This window comes from Haliotis rufescens, unplaced genomic scaffold, assembly GCF_023055435.1.
Source record: "Haliotis rufescens isolate VD_foot unplaced genomic scaffold, xgHalRufe1.0.p SCAF_73, whole genome shotgun sequence".
In the NCBI taxonomy this organism is placed as follows: Eukaryota; Metazoa; Mollusca; class Gastropoda; order Lepetellida; family Haliotidae; genus Haliotis; species Haliotis rufescens.
The window spans coordinates 1,587,547-1,599,695 of record NW_025964365.1 but is presented as its reverse complement, the minus strand read 5'-3'; the positions used below and the strand labels follow the sequence as shown (position 1 = coordinate 1,599,695).

At 40.6% G+C, this 12,149-nt stretch overlaps 1 protein-coding gene across 2 annotated transcripts; it reads right to left on the bottom strand.

Annotated features, from left to right (window-relative positions):
- Positions 1–569: 569 nt before the first annotated feature.
- LOC124140975 (transmembrane protein 179B-like) lies at positions 570–8,769 on the bottom strand. 2 transcript variants are annotated; one of them, XM_046508826.2, is made up of 6 exons: positions 8,632–8,769; positions 7,869–8,032; positions 6,813–6,953; positions 5,796–5,862; positions 3,856–3,901; positions 570–1,325 (listed from the first exon to the last, which is right to left on the bottom strand). In XM_046508826.2, exons 1-6 carry the CDS (start codon positions 8,731–8,733, stop codon positions 1,180–1,182), a joined length of 666 nt encoding a protein of 221 aa, XP_046364782.2. In that variant the 5' UTR covers positions 8,734–8,769; the 3' UTR covers positions 570–1,179. The 2 variants fall into 2 exon arrangements, with proteins under 2 accessions (XP_046364782.2, XP_048244532.1); XM_048388575.1 differs by lacking the exon at positions 3,856–3,901 and adding an exon at positions 1,736–1,826.
- Positions 8,770–12,149: the final 3,380 nt, after the last annotated feature.

The following is a 12,149-nucleotide window of genomic DNA, read 5'->3' as shown; positions in this document are numbered from 1 at the left end:
CAACCACAGAATTTCCAAGGTTTGGCACCATTTTGCAGCAACAATGGCGTCGTCTTCCCAATCATGTGTTCACAAGCATCAGAAGGTCCACGCGGAGGCGTTGTGTGGCAGTTGTCAACGCACATGGTGGCCATACACGCTACTGAACTTGTGTGCCATCAGATTCTCGTGCTTGGGACTTATGATTTAAACTGTTGATGTTATTACCGAATACCGTAGGTGCTTTGAACAAATTATGGTTACCAGCGTTAATTAAAATCCTTCTTTGGACATTAATGATTAAAAATTACCTTCTCTGATTCATTTTTCCGTTGTATCATATATGGGATTACTTTTAAAAATGTGAAGTTTTTAATTTGACTCAGTATACATTGCCACTGTGTATCAATACACATCATGAAATTAAGTAATAGTTCCTGAATTATGGACTCCAATAGTCCTTGCAATTGTTTCCACGTACATAGATAGTCAGGAATGTCTTAACATTGTCTACTTGACAAGGCTCGCTAAATACATCTTTATTTCTAATACATTTTACCATCTCAAAACAAAACGCGTGAGAACCTCAATATTAATGAAATTTCATTCCTTAAAAAGTCAAGTCGAAATCATGCAGGGGATTTGAGTATATTCAATTCCTTTACAAATAGTTTTCATTCCTTAAAAAGCGTAAACAAACGCTCGATAAGTATTCAACACATTTGAAGCCTGTCAAATCACGAAGACCACGATCGAAATCAGGAGATTTGAGTATATTCACTTCATTCACAAATATTTCAAGAGTCCTTCCTTCATGAATAAGGGCATACTCAGGCGTGGACGTTTTATATTAAAGTTTGCTCAACTCAATGTGTAGTCTAATAAAGCATAGTTTGGCTCTGACCGAACTATTATAGTCAAAGCACGAGGTCGTTTGCTCATATACGCAGGAAAAACTACAGTCGTCGCCTTTGATCTTTTGGCGAAGTAGATTAGAAACCGTCTTAATAAGTTTCTGTCAAGTATGGGATCGGAAGTCATAAATAGGCTTCACATATGAAGATGTGGACCCCAGACCTTCTGCGTGATGAGAGACGAACTATGTGCTGTTGCAAAGGGAATGACTGGTGTGTTATCTACAGACGGTAATTGCTTAGTGCTACCAGCATATACAACTCGAAAGCGATCATCTAGAATTTCTCAGGAACTTCTTCGGAAGGCGAAGGGGTTGACTTTGAAGGGGACGGTCGACAAGGCAGACAGGTCAGTCGGCCATTCCACCACAGCACGAGCAGTCCCCCAATCAGCTGGCCGAACCACACGGTGACCGCTGCCCATGCTCCTGCCTGGGTCATCAGAAAGACATACAACAGTATTGAGTTCATCATCAATTGACTAATACACAAATACCGTTTAACCTAAACGTTTCAGCAACATTTTAAATGGTCAACCACATGAATTATACATTTATTTATTATTTATACATACAGTCGTATACATAATATGTTTATTTCACAGAATCGACCCCCCGACCTGCGTGATCCGCCGTGGTACCCACACTTTTGACTGATGTGTTTGACACAAGCACTTTCGATATCTGAGCACTTGAAAGACCGACGTTTAGGTCACTATAAATCAATTATTCGAGTTTAATCCACAATTAAAAACACTATTACAGGTACCTTTGAACATGAAGTTTATTATGAAGTAATAATTAATTTGATATTTGATTTGACATATTTTGATAATATATCACCATGCAATTCGTGGGTCGAGGTCTTGTTTGTTAATTTGAAAAACATCTTCGCAGTCTGCAATATTTTAACTGTGCGCTGTTTAACGGCGGTCTGTAATTAATAGACAAACCACGTATTGATATTATGAGAAACGCCCCAGACAAATAACCAAGTCTCCGAGTCAGTCGCTTCTTAAGACAAGCTTAATGGATTTAACAAAGTGTTATAAGAGAAAGCCAATTGTACAGACTGCCTATTCATAAAACTGTCTTAGCTGAGACAAATCTTAGCGACTTACGATAAAAATAACGACAGACGTACGAGCTATTTTTGATGGTGACTTTCGCACCTATCGCAACGTTATTTCACTTACGACACAGATCTTAGCTAAGACAGTGAGCTCTTTTGTGACAGAGGTAAAATAATCTTCACCAGATTTGTAATTATATTATTATTCATTATTAAATTCATATACATTTTAAAGATAAACAATTAAACCGCAATTGAAGATTTGATTGGTTGGTTTGTTGGTTAACGCCGCACTCAGCAATATTCCAGCTATATGACGGCGGTCTGTAAATAATCGAGTCAGGACCAGACAATCCGGTGATTGACATCATGAGCATCGATCCACGCAACTGGGATCGATGGCACGCATCAACCAAGTCAGCGAGCTTGACCACCCGATCTCGTTAGTCACCTCTTACGACAAGCATAGTCGCCTTTTGCGGCAAGCATAGTCGCCTTTTACGACAAGCATAGTCCCCTTTTACGGCAAGCATAGTCGCCTTTTACGACAAGCAAAGTCGCCTTTTACGGCCATTTAAGATGCATGTTGATGTTATTTATGATGAATTGTTTACGTACAGTTGGTCAGTGAAGGATAGTATCGTCAAGCTGTTGTCCTCTGTAGATACATACAGCACGTACTGAAGACTATGTATAGAATTCCAAAGGATGATGCCAAAGGAAAACGAAATTGTGCTAAACATGCGTAGATATGCGCAAACTTGCGACACGTCGTAAAACCGTCTTTGCTTTCTGGGAGTACTGCATAATAGTCCATAAGCAACGTCGCAAATATGTCGTTTTGTTGCAACCGAAGTAATGTATAAACAAAGCTTGGGCGATAGCCGTGTACTACATAACCTTAGAAACAGCAATGTTCAACTCGGATAACAGTCCGAACACTACGCAGTGAAATGATTCAACTGATATTGTTTACGATATCATTTCAGACTGCAGCGAGAGATAACTATGCTATACCGGGATAATGATGATCACACGGACAAGTAAAAGCCTTTGGACACTGTGCCAGTTGATTACATATTCGTATCGGTACTGATTTTATTTCACATAAAGTAAATTTATTTGTGCATGTTCTCTGAGCATCTTACTTAAAACAACTCTCCCAGAAGGCTAGCGAGTTGAAAGTATTGTGAACACAAACAACAATAAACTTGAATCGTTTTCTCATATGATCCGTAATAGAATATTCATTCAAACATCATGCCACCTAGCTACACATTATTGACATTTTTAGACATTTTTTGTGCTTTATATATTTATATTGTGCTTTTATATATATACACACACACACACACACACACACACACACACACACACACATATATATATATATATATATATACATATATATATATACACACACACAAATGAGGTAAATGTTCACTCGGTGTACATGTAATATATAATAAAATAATAAAGTCCACGTTAGTCCATCATCTTCTTTATATCAGTATCATACATATATATATATATATATATATATATAAAGCACAAAAAAGCACAAAAAATATTGATAATTAAATAAGTGGAGTAAGATTGAACTCAGTTATGGCCTGATGAGGCTCGTACGTGGTACGAGTTGAAAGCGCTAACCTATTAAAACTGTGTTCAATCTTACTCCACTTATTTCATTATTACTATATATATATATACCGTAAGCTCCTAAGACAGTCCTGACCGTGTCTTAATATTTTTCGTAAACCTGAGGTAAATTAGCGTTACGACAGCTTCGAGAATAGATTTAGCAAAGTTATTTTTCGCTGAGACACCTTTACATCAATCCTAGAGCTAAGACAGCTTCGTGAATAGGCCACCAGCTTTTGGAAGTTACCTGAGATTGATGACGTGGTCCAAGGGCCTCTACGGGAAATTATGTCCTGAGTGAACGAATGTCAACAGAGTTGCATAAGAAAAAGGTCAAAAAAGGGGGAAAGGAAACACGAGCCTTAATTATCATAATTACCATAATTATTTAGTTACCGTAACTTCAAAACGTCACGTTACGAAGAATGGATGACTTTATATGGTATTCTCATCCACACAGAAGTATGACATCTTTTTATTCGGGGGCACGGGTTGCCCAGTCGTCTTAGGCGCCGCGATTCGCTGCGCAGAGTTGCGTCCCTTGGGCCAGAAACCTTCGAACCGGTTCGTCCCGATTACGTTTCTAGGTTTGTCAGCACCATATCCGTGCTAGTGGGTTTCACCGAAGTGGTAAACATACATCACTTCGGGCTTTCCTCCCACATTAAATGAATGAGTGAGTATGGTTTTACGCCGCTTTTAGCAATATTCCAGCAATATCACGACGGGGGACACCAGAAATGGGCTTCACACATTGTACCCATGTCGGGATTCGAACCCGAGCGAACGGTTTAACCGCTAGGCTACCAGACCGCCCCCACATTAAGCTGACACGCCGTAATATACCTGAAATAAGTTAAAAGCGGCGTAAACCCAACGCCCTCACACTCTCTCTTGTTGTATTCGAAATTGCAATAAGACGTCATTTTGCATTGTCATTTATACGGCAATATGACGTCATATATCCCAAGTAATACACCAATATGACATCATATTGTATGCTCATTGATACCGCAGTTTGACATCGTATTGTATTGTTCTCAAAATACAGCAGTATGATGTCATAATCTACCATGAATTTGGAATTTACTCGATTCTGATTAGTGCTATAAAATCAGAATAAACCCCCTCTGATTGAAACAGCCGGTTTGACGGCCGCATCACCGCGGAAGCTAATATTCATAGAATATTTCTATTTTCAGTCATTGTCGGTAGGCATATTTAAATAATTATATCTACAATTACAGGTTACAAAATGCACAGATGCGGTTACAACAATATTCAAACGATGTGTGGCAATACATTTCGTGCAGAAAAACGCTATGCGTTCGGTTCCAAATTCAATTTAGCGGGGTGTAATCTACAGGCAACCGAGCTACATTGAAAACACAGTATGTTTATCTCCTAATTGTATAGTTCTCATTAAACAGCACAAAGATGGCATATTGGTTCAGGTCATAAATCATCTTTCAGCAGAAATTCAAATGCACATGCGCAAATATAGGAATTCTTACACTCGACGTTTTTTTTACAGTTATCGGTTGCATATAGAGGAGCATATATTTCATTTGAATGTGTGTCATGTTCTGTCCTAAGGCATGTTTATCAGATTAACGTCGCATCGCCAATGTTAGAAACCTAAGAGCAAAATATGTTTGTATTACGTTAACAATGGACCCTATGGATAAAGATAAACTACGGTTATAACGAACTAAAAGGGACCAAAAGTTTTAGTTTTTTATAACCGCAGTTCGTTATAGGCACATATACACCCTATATACAGCAAATCCACGGGACCCCAAAACGGTTCGTTATATCCATCAGTTCGGTATAAGCGTGTTCGTCATACATTGAAGAAGTATTGGAGTAATGTTTATCCCAGGTTTGAGCATTTACTGTAAGAGGCGACTTACGGGATTGGGTGGTCTGGTTAGATCGCTTGGTTGATGCGTGTCATCTTATCCCAAATTGCGTGGATCTATGCTTATGATGTAAATCACTGGATTGTCTGGTCCAGACTCGATTATTTACAGACCGCCGTCATATATAGCTGGAATATTGCCGAGTGCGACGTTAAACAACAAACAAACAATCTTGTACTTGAGTGTACTGGAGTGTATTAGAGTGTACTGGAGTGCTCCCTGAACGATGGGGTAACATGGATAATCAACCCCCTTGAAGACTTACCTCTGCTGCAGATAGATTCTGATAGTCTTCTTTTGTTTCGTCAGTGCCTTCCGCCATAGATGAGCACCTATGGAAGCGTGAGTGAGTGAGTGAGTGATGTTGTACTCCGCATGGAAGGGTATTTCACTATGAAACATGAGGGCTTAATATGACACATGTGGTGGAATGTTTTGCCACCTACCAAGGCGAAATCCACATGTATGGATGTGGTGCTGACCAAACTTCCTAATCAGTGGGAATCTGGGACTCGAACCCAAGTTAAGCGGATCCTGGTGCGAAAATGACTATGTGTAGAAGGAAACCAACGTGGATGCTAATTAATACATGGCAAAGGAACGCAGTATCTCAATTTCAATAGTTTATTCAAAATGTATTTACGTTATTGTGACTACTATTCGAATCTTTTACTTTTGACAATATAATCCTTGACTAATTTCCACGTTGATTGCATCAGTAAATAAAGATCTGCCGTATAAAACCGTTTTCAGGTTATATCTGTGGGTATAAAATACAGAGTATTTCGAATATTTATGTAGATTCTGCATGTAAATAGAAAATAATTGAAATGTATTTTTTTGATACATGGTTTTCCTGTGGTGGAACATTTGATATGGGTATCATATTTTTCATGTTTTCAGCCAAGAGTGAGTGAGTTGGGTTTAACGCCGCTTTTAACAGTATTCCAGTTATATCGCGGCGTGTCAGCTTAATGTGGGAGGAAAGCCCGAAGTGATGCAGGTCTCGGACGTTTACCACTTCGGTGAAACCAAGGAGCACGGGTATGGTGCTGACAAACCTAGAAACATAATCGGGGAGAACCGGGATTCGAACACACCATCATAGGTTTCTGGCGTGCCCAAGGGACGCAACTCTGCACAGCGAATCGCGGCGCCTTAGACGACTGGGCCACCCGTGCCCCCTTTTCAGACAAGTAACGTGACAGGGGCTTCATGGGGAGATATTGTAAGAGCAGAGTTTGTACGCGATGTTAAAATAGACAAGATAGTATGTACTCACGAAAAACCTGAGTCGCCGACGAAGCTATCGCACAACATTTTGAAGCCAACACTGATGGTGCAGGCAGCGACGAGGACGAAGAAAAATGCAACACCGTCGGCGACGACATGGATTAGGAACGGTAACTCTTGGTACGGCATTCTGTGAAAAGACATTTCTGGTGCGTCATTCTAGCAATACCAAGCACAGGGGGCACCCTATATAGCCATTTGGCACCCCCACCGTCCTTTTATACGATTTGTCATACCGCTGTGATAGATACATGGCAATGGGATTTCATCATAAACTGGAAGCATACCAACTCATCTACTCACAAGTATCAAGACAATTACTTTCAATTTCCAATCTTTCACCATGAAAAGCCTCGACATATTTTCTGTCATTCTTTTTGGGTCTGATTCTAATGATGTGGCGCTAAATCGAATTAATTCATGTGCAATACAAACTCTGAGTACGGCGTGTTATTCCAGCGAATGGAATTTATCATATGAAAATGGCACTGACTAATTGAAGCGGAATTAAAATACTGCCGGCCAAAAGAAAGCATACACCCATGTTTGATGGCATCTTCCCGAGGTAAGGAATTTAACTGACTGTGAAAGTCCAGTTTCCACCCTTGCCGAACTAGTCTGGAATTTTGATCCTCGTTGTAGCGCCACCAGTGGCTATTACGTCCCTTCTTTGTACCTGCTACTGACCAATCAGATTCCACCTTTCATATAACTGGCCTTTGCTTCAAACAAAATGACCGCGCCCAGTTAAGCGGATCTGATCGATTATCAAGATCTTTATTGTAAGAAAACGGGTCTTACCTCGCGAAGAGCATCAAATCACTTGACCACATTGAATAAAGTTAAGTAAAGTCGAAATTTTACTCCATCATTCCAACGTGGACTTTTATAGTCAGTTAACTCCTTTGCCTCGGGAAGATTGTTTGATGGTGGCTAATAATGAAGTCAAATCTAATTTTCTTTTGCCCTGCGGTTTATATAAAACTGTTGCGGCTTAATCTTGTATCCACAAAAACTGTTGTTTTGCCAAGAATCGCCATCTTACATTATATTCTTTCCTATGCAGATGACGTTGATGATGATGACGGTGATTGGATACAGCAGGCAGAATACGGTGGCGATGGCGATGTTGTAGTTACACGTCGACTCCGACCCGAACGACAAGTTTGTTAAGTCCGCGTACAGCAAACAGTTGTTGTCGTATTTAGACTAGTAAAGGTTGAACTTGGTTAATTGTGACGTAACAAGCAAGTGACGTCACATGAAACAAAAAATGAAGTCAGTATCGGAAAGGCAGTTTATGTGTGTAAGCTGAGTTGGTTACAGATTTATTACGAGTAATGACAAATAGAGATTAAGAGTATGTTTCTGTATCATAAATTATGTTCTATATTAGTAAGACCCGTGAAGATCCGGGGTAGAATAGGTCTTCAACAACCCATGCTTGCTTTAAAAGGAGACTATGCCTGTCGTAAGAGGCGACTAACGGGATCGGGTGGTCAGGCTCGCTGACTTGGTTGATGCATGTCATCGTATCCCAACTGCGTAGGTCGATGCTCATGAAGTCAATCACTGGACTGTCTCCAGACTCGATTATTTACAGACCGCCGTCATATAGCTGAAGTATTGCTGAGTACGGCGTTAAACAACAAAGAAACAAACAAACATGTTTATTAGTAACATAAATTGTATTTGTGCGAGCCTTGACGACTCACAAAGGCAAGGAGGATCGCCGCACATGTTGATCATCAGGGCTCGTCACTTGAATACATGTCAGGGGAATGAATAGGCGTATTGACTACACTTACCATGCTTACTGCTATTGCCACTGTAAAGCCACATATGACGAGCATAGCATAGAGTACCGTCCTGACAATGGGGATCAGGAGGGGCGACACCGTGACAGCCATTGCAGAAAATATATGTTGCTGCAGGGACTGGCAGTCATACAGAGTTACCGCCCTTGAGGAGACATGGCTTCTTTCATCTTTCATACAACATACCAAAATGAATGGAAAAAATTGGCGAAACAATTGCGTTTGGCAGTCCTGATATGTTTTTTTTAAAACAAAACACCAGTTTGTTAAAACCTTTGTATGTTTATTGTATGTTTAGGGGGCGTTTTTGAAAGGCAGCTGATACTGGTATCAAGATCAAACTCTCAGTGTTATCGTGACCTTGTTAGGTTACAAAGGTAGGGATTATGCATGCTTTTTATACACCTTTCGTCATACTCTTGTTCAGTACATCCTAGCTGCGTCATAGGGGCCGTAACAGAGATTGCAAGGAGCAGTTCACAGCTGTAATTTCGCAGTCAGGTCCATCTAGTAACATCTAGCAACAGGTTCGCCTACATTATGTCTCTAGGTTTGTCGGCACCATACCCGTGCTCGTGGGTTTCACCGAAGTGGTAAACGTCCGAGACCTGCATCAGTTCGGGCTTTCCTCCCACATTAAGCTGACACGCCGCGATATAACTGGAATACTGTTAAAAGCGGCGTTAAACCCAACTCACTCACTCACTCTGGGTGAGACTGACGTAAAGTCATGCAAGCCTGTACGACCATTACTATGCACGTGTTACAACCCAATAGTCCAACAATAGGTTGCCAAAGTGATCGCTTGTTTCGTCAATGATGTCTGTGATGTATATCATCTACGCCCTCTGCAGTGTCTGAATTTAAACCACATCGAGCATTAAAACAAGTCAATTATAACATTCCTAAATTCTGATAGAGCTGAAAGTCGCGTGAAGTAACTTTTAGGGTCATGTGACTTTGTCGGCTTTTCATGAGGTATGTACGTTACACACAAGGGGGGCGTTTTGCATGATTTACCGGTCAGTTTCAAACCAATTTAATTAAAATCACATCCCATTACGGTCACGTCAGAACGACCTTTCGCGATCTTTGACCCACCACTGAAATGACTTACAAGAAGTAGACATCAGCCAATTAGAAAGCAGCTTTCTCGAGCTTTACGACCCTCGTTTCAACCTGGCGACTTCCATTTTAGACTAACTTGAAAAATATGTTGACACAGTTCTCGATGACAATTTTGAAAACTGAACAAACAAACATTCCGGAATGTCTAATATATGGTTGAGATTGTATAGCTCAGTGCTTCCAGGTACTGTGCAACGCCTCTTCCGTTCAAATGTTTATCCCATGGAACCTAGAGTTAGACAATGATTTTGACTGAATCAGCCGTAAGGGCCGTAAGTGTCGTTCGGAATACCCCGTGTTAACGTTTTCGAGGTTGCATGATTACAAAACACATTCCGACTGTCACTTTCATGATCAGGTAAGCGACGCTTTGATTGGTCGGAAAACACCTACAGCTCCGGATCCACGTCCAGCACAGCACCTTTATGGATGTTTCCCTATTAATACCAAACCATTTGTAATTATCTCAATCTAAAACTGCGTTGTCGCGCATGAACGTTTCACATATGCATACAATATCAAAATCATAGTATTTGGCCGGACATCACTATTCTCAGGACCTATGAGGGACCAACCGCAAACGTTCCATGTACCAGCCCGTGTAACCTATACTGTATTTCGTTCAGGAACATTCTTGCTGGTATATCCCCCTTATTTTACTTGTAAGGTGTGTCTAATAATAGTTCTTATGTTTGCATTTTCCTTCAACTCTGTTGCAGTTTTACAGTTCTCAACATTTTGTATTTTATATCAGTAAACATTTTTGTATCTGTTGATATGTTTAGTGGTAAAATCCAACTCACTCACTCACTCATGACAAGAACCCCGTCCCGGTATTACAGCCACATATTATTCAGAGATTCGTGAAGCTGGCAACTGAGAGTGAGAATATGACTGGTTCAGACATTCTTTTGACACGCCGCGGGCGGGAGCTTTACCACTCGACCAGGGAGGCGGTCCCCGGGTTGTCAGCCATATGTGAACGTAGATGGAGAGGTAGACAAACACTTTTTCCTTTCTTCGATAGAGCCTTTCCTCTTCAGCTGTTTTCATGTGGAATCAAGGAAACTAGACTTGGTTTAGTGTGATCTGGACTTGCCAAGGCTTTTACTATATATAAATATCCCGGTCACGGTGCAGGACAAATGGAAGGCTAGAGAGAAACCATGTTACAGTCTGTTTCGAATGTTGTCATTTGTAATTAAAATCTTTACAAACTCGTGTATTTTCTATGTCACAACCTACACAAATATCACCATTTTTTAAAAAAATATTAATTTTAAATGATAAATCTACAACTCTAAAAATATAATTTATGTACTTTGTTTCCGTGACTGCTTTAGCTGACAACGGATAGTCAGGGTATGACTGGTTAATTGGTCTGTCTTGTCGCATCCTTATGCATTAGGGGCGGTCGGGTAGCTTAGTGGTTAAAGCGTTCGCTCATCACGCCGAAGACCCGGGCTCGATTCCCGACCTGGGTACAATGTGTGAAGCCCATTTCTGGTGTCCCCCGCCGTGATATTGCTAAAAGCGGCGTAAAACCATACTCACTCACTCCTTATTAACCTTACAAAGTTTGGATTTTGTTTGGCATGCGTCCTTTCTTCATCCTGCTTTCTGAACAGTGGCATATATATCTTCTGGGTCAGCATCTTATAAATCCATACTTGTAAGAGACGACTAACGGGACCGGGTGGTCAGGCTCACGAACTTGGTTGATGCATGTCATCGTGTCGCAATTGCGTAAATCAATGCTCATGATGTCAATCATTGGATTACCCGAAACTGACTCGATTAGTTTACACACCTCCGTCATAAAACTGGATATATGAGAGCGGCGTTAAACAACTAACAAACATAATTTGGTTCGGCATCTTATAATTAGATGGATACAAGCGTGACTGTTGCCGACAGAGGTGAAGGTTATACTAGTTAACTGTCTATAGGCGTCATAGTAACATGTAGTGCTCGTATCGCGCATACCACATGCGCCGTCAGTTCAAGGTTGGACCGTCCGGGTCAGCGCACCTAGCGGGTTAGTGAAGGGAAGATAAATTGAAAAAGATCGCCAATTATCCACAGTGAGACGTTAAACTGTTAAACTAAGCAAGCGGCTGTAAAATCCTCTTTACACAGACATGTCAACAGTATTTCATTAATATCATGGCGTGCCAGCTTAATGTGGGGGGAACGCCCCGATGTAGGTCAACTGATTTTGAACGCTCTTATTAATTACTCACAAATATACATATATTTGGGAAATGAGGGTGACAGGGTATTTATGACTTCAATTTCATATTGATCATGTGTCTCTCTAATTACAGTTATACAAAGTTTTAACAAAAAGTAGACAAATCCTTATGTGCTGAGAATAACAT